Source organism: Muntiacus reevesi, chromosome X (assembly GCF_963930625.1).
Source record: "Muntiacus reevesi chromosome X, mMunRee1.1, whole genome shotgun sequence".
NCBI lineage: Eukaryota > Metazoa > Chordata > Mammalia > Artiodactyla > Cervidae > Muntiacus > Muntiacus reevesi.
The window spans coordinates 91168780-91189827 of record NC_089271.1 but is presented as its reverse complement, the minus strand read 5'-3'; the positions used below and the strand labels follow the sequence as shown (position 1 = coordinate 91189827).

Below are 21048 nucleotides of genomic sequence, written 5' to 3'. Positions count from 1 at the left end.
GCAGATGAATAAAGAAAGATGAGCCAGTGTGTCTCACTATATATGTACCCACAAACTGAGACAAGTTCCAGTGCCACAGACTTGTCACATTAGGCAAATTATTTTACCACTCAGGGCCCCAATTTCATTTACAAAAGCAAAGTGATTGAAGGCTTAAAATTCTTTCCAATCTACACATGAGTCTATGAAATGATTAAAACTATGAAAATGTGTCTCAAGAATTTTTCAGTTTTACTAGATAAGGAAGAGCATCTACCATAGAAAATATTTAATAGTCAGTTCTGCCTGATTAAACATGAGTTCTTGAAAGTACTTTGAAAACCATGTTAAGATGTGGCAAGTAACCATTTTTGCTGTGGTCTTTCCCAAATACATCAGCATAATCTGATTCTTCGTCTCTCCCTAAGATTGCAGAGTGTCCTCCCACAGTTTTGCCTACAGTTTATGGATTATATTTTGGCCTCAAAAAAACCTGTGAGAGTCACTAAATTTTTATCTTTTCTCGCCACTCTCCACTCTAGTAAGATTAAACTATGGACTAATCTCAGGTCTCAGACTGAGCCCTTGTTGCTGTTTTAGCCAGTGTCTGTAAAGTCCATCAATTCCTCAAAGTTAGGAATCTTTGCATTTTGATTGGCCACCTGCATACAAGACACCGTTTCCAGCAAACCCTGGAAGGTATGCGTGCCAATTCTCGGTAAAAAGAAGGCAAATTCAGCTGTCCTTTCCTCTCACCTCCTAGAGACAGCTTCAGAGGTCTCAGGCTCTTTAACTTAATTCTCTTGACCAGCATGGGAGAACAGCCTTTACTGAGAAGTTTGCAGTTTCATATTTTCCTACAAAGTCCCGACATTTGGGATCAGCCTGAGCAAAAGGATCACTATAATTTGTCTTGTTAAATTCAAGAACCGAGACACTAATCGTTTTGTTTTACGCACAACGACAGATGCGAACAATATTAGAACAAGGGGAACGTCAGTCAATTCGCTGATTTCACCAGCAACGGCCGACTTGCTGCGCGTCCCCGGGCCCGGGCGGGTGGGGCGCGCGGCTCTGAGGAATTGAGTTTGCGTCAGCGTCAGCGCGCGCACCGCCTCGCGCCAGTGAGCTGTGACTCAACCAATCAGGCTTCAGCAGAGCACGTGGCTCCGCCCTGCCGCCGCCCGCGTCCCCGCGGAAGCGCATGCGCGGGGTGGAGCCCGTTTTTTTTGAATCCGAGAGGTGGTGTTTGGAACCGGGAGGAGTTGGGACCGCGGAGTGTAAGAGGTGAGCTATTTTTAAACACATGGCAAAATGGGAGCCCAGGTACTGAAGAGAATCGATCTCCTGACTTCTGAGCAAGGCAGTCCTCCAAGGTGTCGGGATTCCCCCAGACCAGGAATCTGCCCAGTGGGCCCGTGGTCGCGGCCAGGTTTGCTCCCTGTTGAGGCAGGCTGTGAGAGGGGAGTTCTTGGGGAGCGATGGGACAGTTCCATCAGAAGGGGCCAGAAACTGGTCGCCCGCCCTTCTTATGTAGGACCCGAGGAAACAACTGGCAACCTGGAACCTCCTGATGGTCTAGACGTACATATTGCTCTCCTTCCTGCTCCGGCCTCATCTGTTCTAGGGAGATGGGGTTGAGTGTCATTACGACCATTCCTTTAGTTTTTCCCATTTGCAGCCCCAAACTTAGAAGTCATTCTGGCTTTCTCTCTTTTTCCCTACATCTAATTCTTTTGTTATGGCCTTGATCAATCTCCTTCCAAAACATTTCACGAATACAATCATCTTCTGTCTCTCTTACTATTTACACTTTAGGCCAGGTTCAGACCACAGTCACATCTCTTCTGGCCCTTTGCTAAACTTTTAAAATTGTCTGTTTCCACTCCTGGACCCTGACATTCTATTCTCTGCGCTGCAGCTAAAATGATCTTAAAACATAAATCATATGGTATCACTTCCTCTATGACACTCTTCCCTTCCCCTTATAGTTAGTTGCCTATGACCCTTAAAATCCAGACTCCTTGTTTTGGTTGACAAACCCCAATATAGCAGTCCCTGTCTGCCTTTCTGACTTTGTCTCCCACTACTCTATACCTCTTTCATGCCACTACTCATCCTCAACTCTTACTGGTAGTGTTGCTGTATCTTTAACACACAAAGACCTTGCTTCAAGATCTTAGTATGTCTTGCTCTTTCCTCTCCGTGAAATACTCTTTGACCAGATCTTAACATAGTTGGTTCCTCCTGGCATTTGAACTTAGCTTAAAGGTTACATCAGAGAGGCTTTCTCTGAACACTTGTTCTGCAGTAGCTTGTCACTGTCACCTCACCCCCCTTTTTTATCACACCACTGTATATTATGTTCGCTATTAGTTATTTACTTATTTATTGACTCTCATATGCCTCCCCATCCCACCCCCGTAAGTTTCACTATAGCAGAGGCCTTGACTTTTATTATTTATCCCTGATAAGTAGAACTGTGCTTGGCATATAGATGATGCTTAGAAATTATTTACTGATAAGTGAATTAGCGAGCCATGTTTCTGTTCTGAGAATCCTTAGTTTGGCAAGCAGTTTGTCTTAAACTTAGTACTGACAAGGCAGGCAGCATTAAAGATTAAAAGCAAAATCAAAGCAAAGTGGAGAGAAATAGGAGTGGAGAAAGTAACATTGAGTTCATGAGATGAATTAGTATTAGACTTACTTATGTGATATAGCCATTTTAGGAGAATTTGTTATGTTCCCTGTATTGTTACCATCTTTTTCCCCCCTCCCAAAGGGCCAGTTCAGCTGGTGAATGTTACCTTGGGGAGCTGTTTCTCTGTTCCTCTTTAGGTCAAAGGGCTTTTTGAGAAAGTTAACCTATGTATTTTGTTGCCTGGATTGCTGTCATTTTTTATTGGGTACTTGTATGCTAGGTGCTCTGTACTAAATGTGGGGAGTACAGATAGGTGTGGTCCCTGTCTTTGGAGTAAAAAGGGAGGGACTGTTTGGCTGGTTAGTGACACCCTGATACTTGTTTCTATATAGAACATGTGCAGTAATGTCATCTCAAAAGAAAGTTAACTCTTGGGCACGAAAGAGGACTTCACAGGGTAGTAGTAGCTATCAGACTAGACTCCCAGCCTCGAGAGTAAAGGAGGACCTAAATGACTCAAAGAGCATCTCAAAACGTGGACAGAACAATACTGTGGAAGATTATGAAGGTGCTGATGATCAAGCAGAAGACGCTCTGCAGATAGCATTGAGATACTTTGAGAAAGGTAAGAGATTGTTTTCCTTGTGTAAGGCCTGTTCCTGTGAAAAAATTCTAGACTCTTGGTAAGGATTTTTAAAGGAAAGCATATTTTTTTGCTCATTCATGATTTTTGTTTATTTAATGGACATTTATTGAGCACTTAACTACATACCAGTATGCTAGGTACTAGGGATACAACAACAAATAATGTTCCCAGCAGAGTGGTTTTCAAACTGTTGCACATTGGGATTAAATTACCTCAGAATCTTTTTCTTTTAATATTGATTTATTTGACCACATCATGGATGCAGTTTTGTCATGAGAGGTGCTCGGGATCTTTGTAGTGTCATGTGGGGTCTTTCGTTTCACAGACTCTCTAGTTGTGGCATGAGGTCTCAGTAGTTCTGCAGCATGTGGGATCTTAGCTTCCTGACTGAAAATCGAACCCGAGACCCCTGCATTGCATAGCAGATTCTTAACCACTGGACCACCAGGGAAGTCCCCTACCCGAGAATCTTTAGAAACCACTGGTACCTGGCATCCACTCTTAGATTTTCTGATTTTATTAGTATGGGACACAACTTGGGCATTGGAATTTTTCAACAGCTCTCTAAGTGATTCAGATGTGCAAGAAAGCTTGTGAACCACTGTCTTAGTTACTGAAAACAGCTTAGTTTTAAGTTCAGTGCTTTTAGTTTAGAGCAAAGAAACCAGGGCAGGACTCTGTTTTCCTGCTGTCAAATATTCTAGAGTTTTAAGGGCTTTGAAGAGTTTTTAGGAAGACATTTTTTTTTTTTTTTTTTACATAAAGCTGTTCCTTTGAAGTAGTCTAATTGTAACTGTTGAGGCTGATGAGTGAGAGAGTTTTAAAGTCTTCACTGTTTACAATTGTTCCTCTTTCAGGTACCATTAAAACTTCACAGAGTAAAGAGAAACACTTGAAAACTGTGGAAAATGTGGCGTGGAAGAATGGGTTAGCTCCAGAAGGAATCGACATTCTATTAAGTGTGGCACTCAGTGGCAAATTTGGTATGTCACAGGGATAAATTTTTCACCATTAGTTTTGCCTTTCAGAATTTGAATTACATTGTTGATTGGAATCAGATGCAGTTAAAGAGCTGTATATTTTTCCTATTCTTTTCATAAAACTAATCTAAGATTATACAAATGGACCTTTCTTATGTCCAAACTTCGCTTGTAGCTCAGCTGGTAAAGAATCTGCCTGCAGTGCAGGAGACCTGGGTTTGATCCCTGGGTTGGGAAGATCCCCTGGAGGAGGGAAAGGCTACCCACTCCAGTATTCTGGCCTGGAGAAGTCCATGGACTGTATAGTCCATGGGGTCGCAAAGAGTCGGACACCACTGAGTGACTTTCACTTTCACTCACTATGTTGAAACTACCTTAATGAAAAGTTTCTATGTGCATATGCTGAAAATGGCTAGTTATCACATTTTTATTTTTAAAATGGATTCTTGTTACCAAATGCATGGAAGCAATTTTTAGTATTTCTCTTAGGAAGGGTAGATAATAGTTTAAGTAGTGTTGCTGGAAGGCACATTAAGAGATCACTGGTATACTTTATTGCCTTTAGGTTCACTTATCAGTGACAGCAAGTCGATGTTGATATTGTCTCAATTCCAGTGTCTGTGGCTTTAACAGTTAAGATGTTTTTTCTTTTGAGCAAATGCTTCCTTTTCTGTTCTAAGTTCATCTGTATGGGGGTGGAGGTGGGGAATCTTAGAAAGAAATAGTATCTGTCCATTATTCTTTTCACTTGAGAGCCTTTTAACCTACCCTCATCCAAATTTAGACGTAGACAATATTTTAGCCCTTGAACATTCTCATTTTAAATGTGAGGGAACTGAAGCCCAGAGTGGTTAAAGAGACTTGCTTAATCTCAGAGCTAGAACTGGGGAACTCTGGTCTCCTTACTCCCCTTCTAGTGTTTATAGTGCACCACACTGCTACCAGATTTTCTACTTTTTTTCTTTAATAAGACAACTATCAAAATTGGATACTTATACCATTTTGCATATTGGGTTCCTTTGTGCATACCCTATCATGTTTGCAAGGGTGTTTGTTAGTCCCTCAGTTGTGTCCGACTCTTTGCGACCCCATGGACTATAGCCCACCAGGCTCCTTTGTCCATGGGATTCTCCAGGCAAGAATACTGGAGTGGGTTGCCATTTGCAAGGGTATGTGTGTGTATTTTAAAGAAACAATGCATGACTAGCTGAATTCAGTATATGACTTCCAGGTATTTTAGTTCTCTATTTTTACCTGATTAGTGCTCTCTGTTTTCCTAGAAAGTTAACTTTTTAAAATTTGACCTATTAAAATTGGTCTTCTTATAAGTGGTTTCAGATTGTTTGCTTCTAACAAATATCCATGAATTCATATTTAACTGATTAGTGTCCATCGAGAACAATTCTATCTATTCCTTCTCCCCTTAAAACATGTATAGAATGTACAGATGTTTTCTACTTTGGAATTTCTCTTTTCTTTTATGATATCTCAGAAATGAGCAATTAGGTTTTCATGATGTTTGCTAGACCTTGTAGCAAATGCATGTGTTTTTAAAAATGCATGCCTCGGGCTTTGAAACTTGTATATAACAATTTGAAAAATAATCTCTAGCTTTCTAGTCTAATTTCATTTTTCTATTAAGCTGGAATTTGGAGACATTAAATGTAGCCTCCTTAATTGCTTTTCTCCTTTTAGTTATTTCTATGATATCCTCCATCACTATTGGATCTTTGTATGTAACTCCTTTGCTAAGTTGAAATACATATTCAAGGGCAGGTATACTAGAAATGTCATAATTAGGTACAAAGGGACTTTGTACTGTTTAGTGAGTAAAAAGTCACTGGGAAGTAAGAATAGAGTCAGTACAGACTCTATTCAACAAAGAATTCTCCTCTTGAATTTGGTATGTGTATAGAGTATTAGTGGTCAGACTGTTGTAAACTTTACAAGAGTTGGGGGATGGGAATAGGGGAGAAGAGAGGTAAAAACAAGAAATCACTGAGTGGAAAACAGATTTTTTATTCTTATGATTCATTACCTGCCATCACTGCTTCCTTTTTTCAACAAAAATGATGGGGTAGAAATTGATGAGACACATTGTTGTAGTTATGTGGGATAAGTAAATCCAGAGAACATGATGACTAAAGTTAGTAATATTGTATAGAATATTGGAAATTTGCAAGAGAATAGATTTTAGGTGCTCTTATCACAGAGAAGAAAATGGTAACTATGTAAGAAAATGTTGATCAGCTTGACTATAGTAGTCATTTTACTATAATAGGTATACAGTATCTGCCAGGTGTTTACATGTTACAACTATATAAATAGTTATAAATACAATGTAAATACAATGTAAATGCAGTGTAATTAGTTGCCTGTGTAGGCCCAATTCAAGCTTTGCTTTTTGCAACTTTATGTAATATTTTTTAGGAACATTTTCTGTGTTTAGTTGAATTCACAGATGTGGAACTTGAGGATATGGAGGGCTGATTATATCATATCATCATGTTGTGCATCTTAAATATATACAATTTTTACTAAGGAAAAAAAACAAGAGATCTGCACCTGTAGGAAAAGAAAAGACATGTATAAGATGTTTCTGAGAATGCTTCTTATGGGTGAAGTTACGAACAGTGTTATCTTAGTGAATGGATGTGATCACCATGCTATAGTGCATGTAAGACAGTGTTTAAATACCTGTATGCTTCTGAGAATGCTACTCTCAGAGAAGTTGAGAACAGTGTTATACTGAATGGATGTGATTAACACACTGTAATGCCTTTAAAACATTGGTTATAAACACATGTATCCAAGATACTATTGTGGCTTCTACTTGTATGAAAAGTTGAGAACACTAGTTTTTCAGTGAATGGTTCTGATCACCACAGTATAATGCAAATAAAACAATGTTTAAATACAAAAAGAAATTGATAATATATGTATATATAAAATTATTGAAGCCTTAATAAGCAGAAGCTGATATAAGGTGTATATTAAGACAAAACTACTGGTCACATCACTTCTATTAGCAGATGGGAGAATAGCATGGAAGCCAGAGAATGATGGAAAGATTGGACCAATATAGAATGACAGTACTACCAGCTAATAGGGTAGTTGTTTCATTCTGGTATCCTTTCCACTTTTGGGGTGTGGATGGAGAATACAAATGCATCTATCTGTCCTTAAATGTAGCAGCTGATGTGAGATGTCTTATAGTAGATTTAAATAAATCAGAATCTATTATGCCATTTTTAAAAGTCCTTGAAATTTTCCTAGGAGTAAAACACTGTTTTTGAGATGTAATTCACATACCATAAAATTCACCCTTTTGAAGCATATGGGGTTGGTTTTGTTCATTTTTTTTTTTTTTAGCATATCCATGGAATTGGGTGGGCTTCCCAGGTCTGCCTACAATGCAATCTGTCTGCAATGCAGGAGACCCTGGTTCAATTCCTGGGTCAGGAAGATCCCCTGGAGATGGGATAGGCTACCCACTCCAGTATTCTTGGGTCTCCTTCGTGGCTCAGAAGGTAAAGAATCTGCCTGCAATGTGGGAGACCTGGGTTTGATCCCTGGGTTGAGAAGATCCCCTAGAGAAGGGAATGGTTACTCACTCCAGTATTCTGGCCTGGAGAATTCCATGGACTGTTTAGTCCATGGGGTTGCAAAGAGTCAGACACGACTAAGTGACTAAGCACAGCACATAGAGTTGGGCAGTCATCACTACTATCTAATTTAGTCCAAACATTTTCATCCTTCCAAGAAGAGATCCTGTATTCATCCTCCATTGTTAGAAATATTAGAGCCAGTCTAGGGGTCCCCAAGGAGAGAGGTCTGGAATATTCAAGGAGGAAGAAAGGACAAACTTTTTACTTTTTGTCCTCTACTTTCTTTAGGATTATATAACAATAATGTGTCCTGCCTGAGGACAATCTTTGGATTAAACCTTCTGGCTAATTCTCTTATTTTAAAACATAAATTATGGGAGTGGGTCTGGTCTTTACAAGGATGTATCCTGCCTGAGGACAGTCTTTGGATTAAGCCTTCTGGCCAACTCTGTTAGCTTAAAATGTAAATTATGGGAGTAGGTCTGGTGAGGTCTTTACAACCTCCAGACATTCTTTGGATTCACTGGAGAGTATATAACTCCATTGCTAACACTACCAAGGGAGTACTCTTTCTACCCTCTTCAATGTCTATGTCAGAAGCTTTCTCTATCTCCTTTATACTTTAATAAAACTTTAGTGCACACACACAAAAAAGAAATACTAGAGCCAAAGAATTTGCTTTATAATTTATATTAGAAGTTAAAAGTAAATTTTTGTTTCAAGCTATGCTTTGTAATGATGATAAGAGTTATTGCTGCTGCTGCTGCTAAGTCGCTTCAGTCGTGTCCGACTCTGTGCAACCCCATAGATGGCAGCCCACCAGTCTCCCCTGTCCCTGGGATTTTCCAGGCAAGAATGCTGGAGTGGGTTGCCATTTCCTTCTCCAATGCATGAAAGTGAAAAGTGAAAGTGAAGTCGCTCAGTCATGTCCGACTCTTTGCGACCCCATGGACTGCAGCCTACCAGGCTCCTCCGCCCATAGGATTTTCCAGGCAAGAGTACTGGAGTGGGTTGCCATTGCCTTCACCATAAGAGTTATTGAATATTATTTTATTGCCTTCAGTGTGAAGTGAAAGTTTTAGGACCAAGAGTTAATTACAGTGAAGGGGCTATCAAGACCCTAAAATGTAGTTTAATTTGGACTTTGTCTACTTTCTAGGGAGTGCTGTAAACACGCGGATATTCAAGTGTATGATTCCAATAACTCTAATATCAGAAGATTCTGTGGTTAAGGCGGTCTCCTGGCTTTGTGCTGGCAAGTGTTCTGGTAGCACCAAGGTAATTTTTTTAAACACTTTGATGAAAAGTCCTTCAGAGCCACTTAAGGGCTGGCAAGGAAGAGCCACTTATGAAGTAATGGCAGTGGCCTTTTGTGCAAAGCTTGTAGTTTTGGAACAATATAGCTTGATGCAAGAACTCTGTTCAAATAGAAATTTTTACTGAGAAATAAAGTCTATTATCCTTTGTGCTAGAAGCTTCTAAAACAGTCCTGAGGGGAGAATTAAGCTCTTTTGTGCCAGTTATATTTCTCTAAAGATAAGCATTTTGTTTCTCAATAGGTGCTTTTTTATCGTTGGCTGGTTGCAATGTTTGACTTCATTGATCACAAGGAGCAAATTAACTTGCTCTATGGCTTCTTTTTTGCTTCATTGCAAGATGATGCACTGGTAAGTAAAAATTGAATAGCATTATGCATTGATTAGTGGTGTGTGCTTGTATATCGACACACCATATATGCTTCAACGTACCAAACAACTTTCCTTTCTTACTTTAAAATGTATGAAACAGAAAAGTGTAATGAGTAGCATAACAAACACTGTTATACCTGTCTCTCAGATTAACAAATGAAAATTTCCCCATATGTGCTTTTTATCTTCTTTTAAGGAAATAATTGTTACAGGTAGAATTGAGTTCACATTGGAGTCTCTGCTGATCTAGAGCAATGATTGCCATCTTTTCCCTTTTAAACCACTTCAACAGGGTCCTTTGGGTCACTTATTCTACAGTTTCTTGATTAACACTGTGAAAACCTCATCAGAATTAATGAGAAGAAGAGGATTACTTTTCATGAGATGCCAGTGGACTGTTTTTGATTAAATAGCATAATTATCCCCATTGAAAGCATTAATAACTCTAAGAAATCAATCTACTGTCCACCTGGAAGTCTTTCAAGGACCATCAGTAGTTCACAGACCATGTGAACCATTCATTTAACAGAACTTATCTTGCTTTGGGGAGGGGAGGGAATTCATTTATTGATTTCATTTTTAAAAATTGACTATATTTGTTGCATTATATGAGACAGTGTAGAAGATTCAAAGATTAGCTGAGAGTTTCTATATTCCAAGGGTTTGTAATCTATTTGGGAGACTAAGGAAAGCATGTAAAGTTAAATGACAACATGTAAGTTCTATTATCAAAGACAGTGTGTGTTAATGTGAGGATAATAATTGCTGTGATATTTCCAGGAAGAAAAGAACACTGTAAACCAGAGTGATTAGAAAAAGCGTCATAAAGTATGTGGGCACTGAACTGGGCCATGAAGGTGGAGTAGGATTTGAGATTTAATGTTTGATATGACAGGAATATTTCAAGCAAAGTTGTGAGCTGTGTAAATTGTGTTTGGGAAACCTTAAATAGATCAGACTGACTTAATTACAATTGATGTCAGGCAGTGGTGGGTGGTAAGGCTGAAAAAATTGGGTGTGGAAAAATTGTAGAGGTCTTTAAATATGATAGTAAGGAATTTGAACTTTATCCAGTGGGGAAATTACTGAAAAATTTGGGACAGAACATGTTGAAAGCAACATTGTAGGAAGTTGTATCTAATAATGCCAAACATTATGAATTAGGATGGAAGCTAGAATCAGGAAGACTAGTTAGGAGACTGACATGTTGATGATATCCTAAACTAGCAATTCTCAAATATGCTCTGTGGATCCTTTGATGCTTCCTGAGAAACTTTCAGGAGGTCTCAGAGGTTAAAATTATCTTTACAGCAATATCAAGATGTTAGTAGCTATTTTCACTGTGTTGACATTTGCACTGATGATGGATAAAACTGCTGACCCACTCAGGGCAGTGAGTCCGCACTGTAGTAGGGTTTGTTGTGTTCTTTACTGTAGTAAAAAACAAAAATGCTAGTTTTACTTAATGTCCCAAATGAAGCAATAAAATTAATTCATTAATTATATTAAACTTCAACCTGTGAGACATATCTTTAATATTCTGTCTGATGAAATGGGAAGTATAAATAAATCCCTTCTGCATATTAAAGCACAACAGTTGTTGTGAGGAAAGAAACTTTGTGTGATTGAATTGTGAGCCAAACTATCTACTTTTTTCCATGGAATACCATTTTTACTTCAAAGAATGACTGACATAAACTATGTTTATTCAGACTTGGTATTTGGCAGATGTTTTCTTAAAAATGAACAAAGTGAGCTGGTCATTTCATAGAAAACAACTGGCACTATTTGTTGCAAGTGGTAAAATTTGAACTTTAAAGCAAAAATGACAAGTTTGAAAAATTTGTGTTTGTCATTGTGAACTTGACAGCTTCCCAATATTTAAAAGACTTTGCTGATGAGAATTAAAATATTAATGACTGATTTTTAGTATTATATAATGATTGCAATTATATTATAATTATATTAATAATTATATAATGAAATATGTCAACATTTGGGAGATCAGTATAACTAATTTCCAAATGATCTTGTTTGAAATTATGTATGGGTAAAAGCCATCCAAAATGCAAGATATGTCAATGAATTTTAATAGAATAGAGTACAAAGAGTTCATTGATAAGATTTCAGAATCCACATTGTAGCTATTTCCTAAGAGACTACTACTTACTAGTTTTGGTGACGTATCAAAGACTAATATCCACAATTTTTTGAAAAGGCTATTAAAATATTCTTTCTTTTCCAATCACATATGTGTATGAGGCTAACTTTTCTTCATGTACTTCAATCATAAGAATATATTGTTACATTTAATGCATAAGCAGATTATCTATCTGTATTCTGTTAAGTCAGAAACATTAAAGAGATTGTAGAAATGTAAAACTATGTCACACTAAGTCTTTTTTTGGGAAAATATAGTTATTTTTCATAAAATATTTCATTTATGGTTAGAATGTAATGAGTTTATTTTTTAAATGCGTTACTAAACAGTAAAAAATTTCCCAGTTTTAATTTCTAATATGGTGAATATCAACAGCTATAAACCAGATAAACAAAACCTTTTGGAGATCTTCTAATTTTTAAGAATGTAAAGAGTCTTGAGACCAAAAAGTCTGAGAATCACTATCAGAGATTAAGGGGTATGAAAAATTGAAGGGACAAATCTTAAAGGAGACTGTAAAGGAAGAATTGACATAATCTAGTACCTAAACTGGATTAAGGGAAAGGTCAAGAAATAAAGATAGAGTTTGTAAATCAGCATGATGCAGAATGATGGTACCTTTGACCATAAAAGGAAATTTGTGGAAAAGGAGGTAGTTTTAAAAGGAACAGAATATGTTTGGCTTTAGATGTACAAAGTTTGAGGTTACATCCTGTAGAAATTCACTCAGTGAACATTTATTAACTAATGTGAGATTCATTGAGCTAGTATTGGAGATACAAATATGAGTTAAGAATAAGTTAACTATTGGTCTTCCCATATGGTGCTAGTGGTAAAGAACCGTCCTGCCAATGCAGGAGACATAAGATATCCGAGTTCAATGCTTGGGTTGGGAAGATCCCCTGGAGGAGGCCGTGACCACCCACTCCAGTATTCTTACCTGGAGAATCCCATGGACAGAAGAGCCTGGTGGACCGTGGTCCATAGGTTGCAAAGAGTCGGACATAACCAAATTGACTTAGCACATAAGTTAACTATAAGCCTCATATAGTTAACTTATATGAGCCTTATATACCATGCACCAAGTGCTTTTACACACTCTAAGATGCCATCAGTTTTGAGATGCATCGTTATCTTTCAAACCATTACAATGGAATGTTGCCATTAAAATTGTCACCTGATACTTATTTTAGGATTAGTTTTGTTTTCAGAGATGTTAAGATGTAGAAAATGAAATGTCAGACTGTGTATTTTTTCCTAGTTCTGAGGGTCTGAAAGTTCTTTTTATTGTTAACCTCATTTCAAAATAAACATTTATTTAGCACCTACTATTTTCTATACTTGTGCTCTCCAGTATGGTATCCACTAACCTCATGCGACTAAATGAGCACTGGGAATGTGGCTAGACCAAACTGAAATGTGCTGTAAATGTAAAACACACACCAGATAAGAAGTGCTTTTAACTTATTTAAACCTCTTTACATCCTTGTGACATATACACTTTTATCCCCATTTTAGAGAGGAGTTTGAGGCACAGAGAAGTCAAATAATTATCCAGGGTCATGTGACTAGAGGCAGGATTTATGGGAAATGCTATTCCCATTTTAGAGATGAGACAACTGAGGCTTGGCAAAGTTATGTAACTTTGCTAAGGTTACTTACCTAGTAAGAGGCTGAGCCTTGAAGATCTTTAAATGTAGTAGGAGAGAGAAGTACAGTGTGATAAATCCTGTGATAATATCCACAGAGTTCCATGGGAATATAGAGGAGCGGTATCAGAATAAGACTAGGGATCAGGGTTAATGGAGAAGGAAATGGCAAGCCACTCCAGTATTTTTCCCTGAAGAATTCTATGGACAGAAGAGCCTGTCCTCTGTAGCCTGTGGGCTACAATCCATAGGGGTTGCAAAAAGTCAGACATGACTGAGTGACTGTCACTTTCACTTTCAGGGTTAAAGTTATAGGGATTTCTTTTCAATAGGAAGAGAGATATGGGTGTTGATGTCCATAAATTTGTGAGTTAGTAAGGGATGTGACTGAGGGATTTCCTGCCCAGTGGTTTTAGTGATTTTTTTTTCCCTCAAATTTTCACTCAAGTAGGAGGCAAGGTCTTCTGCTGAAAATGAGGAGGAAAAGATAGAATGTTATGTTTGAGAGTATACATTCTGAAATAGCTCTTGGTGGAAATAGAAATTAAGAGACACAGTTCTGAAGTCCCAGATAAATTTAGGGAGCATGAATTTGTGATGTTACTAATGTCAAGGGTCGTAGTTCCTCCAGGGTGGGACACAAAGGCAAGAGAGTGACTGAGCTAATAGATCAGGAAGTCTAGAGAGAAAAGGGAGAAGGTGAAGTCAAAAGAGAGCAGATTGGGAGCACAAACAGCTGAGTTTCAGGTTGCCTTGGTGACATTAAAGACATGTATTAGGATTAAAAATTGGAATGATAGAAGTTGTGGCATTGGAGTTTAAGATTGCAGGGGGGACTGGTTCAGTGTGATGACAGGATTTAGAGTTGACAGTGCAGTGAGTTGTTGAAGACTAGAGTAAGGGAATGCAGGTTACTGGAATTGAAATTTTCCGTATCCTGTGGATTTGTTGTTGTCATCGCTGCTCATCTGTCAATTACCAAGTGAAGTATGTTGAAAATCTCCCACTCAGAAGGCAGACTTGTCAGTTTTTCCTTAAAATGTTCTGTCAAATTTTGCTTTATATATTTTGAGTCTATTACTAGGTAAAGGCACAATTATAGTTTTCATATTGTCCTGCTGAGTCAAACCTGTATCATGGAGTAGCATTTTGTTAGAAATGCTTTTCGTTTTAGTCATTTTGTTTGATATTGACATTGTCAACTCAGGCTTTATTTTGGCTAGTATATTGCTTGGTATGGACATGAACTTGGGCAAACTCCGGGAGATAATGAGGGACAGGGAGGCCTCGTGTGCTGCAGTCCATAGGGTCACAAAGAGTTGGGTATGACTTAGCAACTGAATAGCAACAACATTGCTTGGTGTACTACTATCTTTTGGTTTTTTGAAAAATCTTCCTTTGCCCTCATGTCTTAGACACTTCCTTGCTCCAGCATTCTTGCCTGGAGAATCCCATGGACAAAGGAGCCTGGCTGGCTACGGTTCGTAGGGTTGCAAAGAGTTGGATATGACTGAAACAACTTAGCATAGTACAGATTTTATTTTTAAATCCTGTTTAATGATTTTTCACTTTTGCCTGGAAAATTAGTTTATTTACCTTTGTAGTGATTACTGATGTCGTAGAAATAAGTAGGACTACCTTATTTTTTAATTTTATTATTTTGGGCTGTGCTGGGTCTTTATTGCTGCAGTCTTTTCTAGAGTTGCAGGGAACAGGAGCTACTCTGTAATTGTGGTATGTGGGCTTCTGTTGTTGCGCAGCACAGACTCTAGGGTGCACAGGCTTCAGTAGTTGCAACTCCCAGGCTCTAGAGCACAGGCTCAACAGTTGTGGTGCATGGGCTTAGTTGCTCCATGGCATGTGGAATCTTCCCCGATCAAGAGTGGAATTCCTGTATTGGTAGGTGGATTCTTTACCACTGAACCACCAGGGAAACCCTGAGATCTCTTATTTTGAACTTTTAAATGATCTGCTTTTTTTCTGATTCTTTTCCTCATCCCTCTTATTTTGGATTGATTGTGGTTTCCCCCCATTCGTGGTTGGAAATTACATACTCTGTGTGTGGTGTTGTTATTGTACCTATTTTAATATGCATATATAGTATAAAATGTAAAATATATAAAAAGTCATCCGTCTTACTATTTCTCTTTTGTTTGGAAGATATAGCTATTTTTCATAAAATATGTCATTTATCATGTCATTTATTTTTTAATGAATTAATAACTATAATTTTCTCAGTTGAAATCTTTAAGGTTTTTCTTAAAGTCTAGAGGTAACCAATATCTTTATCTTCATCTTAAAAGATACAGGGCCCTAGAATGCTTTAACTCTGATCACATCCCTCCCAGATTGTACACTATTATCTGATTTTAGTTCTGACTGTTCACCATCCTCCTCCACATACAGACATAGTAGACATTATTATTTTCTTCACAATTAATGTTTCGATTTGCCCACATATTTGCCAGTTTTATTGCTCATCATTTGTTTTTACATCTCAGACCTTTAATCGAGATTATTTTCCTCTGTCTGAAAATATTTTCTTTAGGTTTTTTTCTTCTTTATTTTGCTGCACCACCCAGCATATAGAACTTCCCCAACAGGGGATTAAACCTGTGCCCACTGCAGTGGAAGTGCAGCGTCTTAACCTCTGGACCACTGGGGAAATCCCTAGAATATTCTTTCAGTAGAATCTTTTTATTTTTAATTTTTTAAAATTTTTAATTGAAGGATAATACAATATTGTGTTGATTTCTGCCATACATCAACATGGATCGTAGATATACATATGTCCCCTCCCTCTTGAGCCTTCTTCCCACCTCCCACTCCATTCCACCCCTCTGGGTTGTCATAGTGCCCCAGTTTGAGAGTAGAATCTTTGATGGTAAACTCTGTATTTGCCTAAAAATATCTTTACTATGCCCGTGTTCTTAAAAATTGGTTCTGCCTAATCAGGAAAAGAATTTGAAAAAGAACAGATACATGTATATGTAGGAAAAAAAAGAAATTTGGTTCTACTGTGTGTAGAACACTAGGGTGACAGTTAAATTCTCTCAGGACATTGACAGTATTATTCCACTGGCACCTCCTTTCCATTGTTGTTGAATCAGTCTAACTGTAATATGTTGTTTCTTTTCTCTCGGAATACTTTTTAACAGCAGCTTTGTGAGATATTACTTATATACCACAGTCCACTCAAAGTAAAATCTACTGGGTTTTAGTATGTTCATAGATATGTGCAACCATGAGCAGAGTCAATTGTAGACCATTTTCATCACTTCAAAAAATCTCATACCCCTTGGGAAACCAACGTATTCATGTGGCTTGCTTTATTGTGACCTTCTTACTCTTAAAAAAAAACTCATACATCTTAGCTATCACCCCTATCTTTCTATTTAGAGGTTCTTAAGCAACTCCTGGGGCTTTTGAGGTGGCACTAGTGGTAAAGAACCTGCCTGTCAATGCAGGAGACATAAGAGATGTGGGTTCAATCCCTGGGTTGGGAAGATTCCCTGAAGGCAATATGGCAACCCACTCCAGTATTCTTGCCTGGAGAATCCCCATAGTCAGAGGAGCCTGGCAGGCTACGTCGATGGGGTTGCAAAGAGTTGGACACGACTGAAACGACTGCATGAATGCATGCAAGCGACTCCTAATATATTTTGTGTTTTTAGAGATTTGCCTATTATGGACATTTCACATAAATGGAATCATGTAGGGTGGGGTCATTTTTGACTGGCTTCTTTTAACTTACTTTACTTTTTACTTGAAAGCATAATACTTTGCCTATTCTAGGTACCTTAAATAAGTGGAATAATCCAGTATTTGTTCTTTTGTGTCTGGCTTCTTTCACTTAACATGTCTTCAAGGTTCATTCATGTTATAGCATATATCAGAACTTTGTTTTTATGACTGAATGATATTCTACTGTATGTATATACCATTATCTGTTGATGAACTTTTGGATTGTTTCTACCTTTTGGTTAACATGAATAATGTTGCATTGAACATTGGCGTCCAAGTGTCTGTTCAAGTCCCTGCTTAGAATTCTTTTGAATACGTACTTAGGAGTTCTTTCAGGCAGGGACTGAGCCTTTTATAACCAAAATATCTAGTATTGTAAACTTCATAAGAGCAGGTCTTTTTGTCTGTTTTATCTACTGCTTAATAAATACTTCTTTCATGAATGAATGAATAGGATCTATTCATAAATGTTTGTCAAATAATTTCAGTATGCTTGAGTAGTTTTCATGATGCTGACTAAAGAGTTTCTTGTTCAGCATGGCAGGTGAGAAAGGGGCTTCCATTTTTTTCCTTTTTCTTCTCTTTAAAAATATTTATTGAAGTATCCCAGGTGGGACCAGTGGTAAAGAGCCTGCCTGCCAATGTAGGAGACAAAAGAGACGTGGGCTCAATCCCTGGGTTGGGAAGATCTCCTGGAGGATGGCATGGCAACCTACTCCAGTATTTTTGCCTGGAGAATCCCATGGACACAGGAGCCTGGAGGGCTACAGTACATAGGGTCATAAAGAGTTGGACATGACTGAAGTGACTTAGCACACATACATACACCAAATTACTTCTATTATATGTAATCAGTTCAATCAATTTTAATAAACTGAACACATTTGTATACGTATCACCCAGAAGAAATAAGGATCCTAGCTATAAAAAGCATTAAAAAAAAGTTACAACTTGGGAGTTCCCTCGTGGTCCACTGGTTAAGACTCCACTGCAAGGTGTGTGGGTTCAATCGTTGCTCAAGAATTAGGATCCCATATGTCATGTGGTGCAGCCAAAAAGTAAAAACAAAAAATCACAACTTGATGGGCGCCTGACTGTAGCGACTGAGATGCAGTGGCTAACTATTTGTCAGCACAGCAATTGTAAAGTCTCAGATGCACATGAATTTTTCCTTTCTAGATATGATTAAAGGACAGTGTCAGATAGAATACTGGCGCTTAGGGTGACACTCACTTTATACCCAACATGATAAATAGTATTGCTAAGGTTCACAGCATTACCTGTGTCGCTCAGGTGGTAAAGAATCTCTGCAATGCAGAAGGTCCGGGTTCCACCCCTGGGTTGGGGAGATCCCCTGGAGAAGGAAATGGCAACCCACTCCAGTATTCTTGCCTGGAGAATCCCAAGGACAGAGGAGCCTGGTGGGCTACAGTCCATAGGATTGCAAAGAGTCGGACATGACTGAGTGACTAACACTTTCAATGGTTCATTTCAGCTTTCAATGGTTCAGGGATGTGAGGCAGTGAATTTTTTTTTTACAGAAAGTTACTATATTTTGTGTAGAATATGGCAGATTTGGTCATAATATGTATTCTTCCCTTAAATAAAAAAGAAGATCCTATATCTAAATTCACACTTCTTACAAGTATGTTCAGTCTTTATCAACTCATTTCTAAGTAGAGGAGTGGCAATATGGAATTCTGTACTTTTAAGTTTAGAGTCATAACTACCAAAATATAACTTTGTTTAAAAAAATCTTGGGTTTTGCTACTTCTCTAGTCCCATTTAATAATTTGTTATTGTTGTTCAGTCACTAAGTCGTGTCTGACTCTTTGTGATCCCAATGACTGCAATGCACAAGACTTCCTTGTCCTTCACTATCTCCCAGAGTTTGCTCAAACTCATGTCCACTGAGTCAGTGATGCTATCCAATCATTTCATCCTCTGTCACCCCTTTGATTTTTCAATTTTACTTTTACTTTTTCAATTTCCTATATTCTAAAGCAGGTATTGACAATTTTTTTCTTAAAGGGCCAAGTAGTAAATATTTAGGTTTGATCGTCATACTGTCTTTGTCACAAGTACTCACTCTGCTGGTGCAGTGCAAACTCAGCTACAAACAAACAAATGGCTGTGTTCCACTAAAACTATTCACAGTGACGAGCAGTGGGCTGAGTTTGATCCACAGGTGGTTGTTTACCCATTCCTGCAATAGAATATTATTTTCCTGTCTGGTAAACAGATATTCTTAATTTCATGAACTCTGATTTATTGGGGGTTTTTCTTTTATGTTTTATTTTATGGTTATCATTTTTTAATGGAAAAAATGAACTGCTACTCTCTGATCATGAAGATACTCTCCTCTGTTTTCTTCTACAACAAGTAACAGCAAATTTCCTATAAAGAAAAGGAAGTAAATATTTTAGGCTTTGCAGGCCACTCAGTTTGTGTCACAACTGCTCAACTCTGCTGTTGTAGCAGGAAAACAACAATGACCAATACATAAATGAGTTAGTGCAGTTGTGTTCCAGTAAAACTTGATTTGAAAGTAAGTGAACTATAGTTTGCTGACCTCTAATCTAGAATAAAACTTCAACAAGTGGTCACTCAAAATGATGTGGTATAAGGAACCAATCCTTCAGTACTTCAAGTTTATTGAGTGTGTGCTGTTTTGCCAGACTGAAGGCTGAATGGCTAATTAAATTCTGGTATATTCACTAGAATATTAAGATTATTGAAAATGATCATTTTGAAGACCAAGTAACATGGGAAAATACTTTTAAGTGGGAAATCAGGATAAAATTTTAAGTTTGTATCTTAATAGCTGTGGACTACTAGAAGGAATTGGCAATCCATTCCAGTATTCTTGCCTGGAGAATCCCATGGACAGAGGAGCCTGGCAAGCTACAGTCCAGAGGGTCACAAAGAATCAGACATGACTAAGGTGACTTAGCATGTACACATGCACTAGAAGGAATTCATGAATTTTTGTTAGGCAGAAGAATCTGTTTCTGGTTTTCAAGTTGTCTGCATTGTTGTATTCCAAAAATAACATTAAAAATAGAGTGAGTGAGTAAGTCAAAGTCGCTCAGTCACGTCTAGCTCTTTGTGACCCCATGAACTATACAGTCCATGGAATTCTCCAGGCCAGAATACTGGAGTGGGTAGCCTTTCCCTTCTCCATGGGATCTTCCCAACCCAGGGTTCGAACCCAGGTCTCCCGCCTTGTAGGTGGATTCTTTACCAGCTGAGCCACTAGGGAAACCCCAAAATAGCATAAAGACATGCTAATTAAAACTATTGTTCAATCAAGTCCTGAAGCCTTTTTTCCTAATCAGTGTAGATTGACATTTAAGGAAAATGCATTGTTGCTCTCTTCAAGATATATTGTCATTTTTTCTTTTAATTTTTATATTTTGACAGTGCCCTTATGTCTGCCATTTGTTATATTTACTTACCAAAAAAGAGAATGGTGAGTATTTTCATTCCAATTGTATTACATTTCACTCTGTGGAATTAGCATTTGTATTGGCCTTTATAAAGTTTTAATTATTAGCATTAGGTTTCGTGGGAATCAATTTTTAGTACTTTTACCTAAGAGCATCTGCTGAATGGCTTAACTGAGCAGGGTAGTTATATTCTTAATGTGTTGTAAGGAGAAGCTACATGGACAATGTTTCTTTTTATTCTGAACCACAAACTTAGTACTTCTTTTCTTTACCTTCACTAGTCAAACCATTTCGTGTGAGAAAACTGCTTGATCTTCAGGCCAAAATGGTGAGTACTGAAAAGACCTAAAACTGGCTAGTGTACTCTGTGCTAGGTATGGAGCTAGGCTTTGGGGATGTAAAACTGAATGCATCATTATCTTCAAGAAACTTATTGCCTGGGAAGCTGAGTCAACAAAATAAAAATCAGAATTAGACTGGGGTCAGGGGAGGAATGATGATGG

At 38.0% G+C, this 21048-nt stretch overlaps 1 protein-coding gene across 2 annotated transcripts in view; it reads left to right on the top strand.

Moving 5' to 3' along the window:
• Positions 1 to 1209: 1209 nt before the first annotated feature.
• CENPI (centromere protein I) overlaps positions 1210 to 21048 on the top strand; it is a 57290-nt gene continuing 37451 nt past the window's right edge. For both annotated transcript variants that reach the window (XR_010660459.1, XM_065916069.1), the window contains exons 1-7: positions 1210 to 1266; positions 3013 to 3245; positions 4124 to 4249; positions 9014 to 9132; positions 9414 to 9521; positions 20520 to 20568; positions 20827 to 20873. Coding sequence is in view for 1 of the 2 variants with exons in the window: in XM_065916069.1 (XP_065772141.1) it covers positions 3026 to 3245; positions 4124 to 4249; positions 9014 to 9132; positions 9414 to 9521; positions 20520 to 20568; positions 20827 to 20873 (669 nt within the window). In the remaining variant the exon portion in view is untranslated. The remainder of the gene's footprint in view (positions 1267 to 3012; positions 3246 to 4123; positions 4250 to 9013; positions 9133 to 9413; positions 9522 to 20519; positions 20569 to 20826; positions 20874 to 21048) is intronic.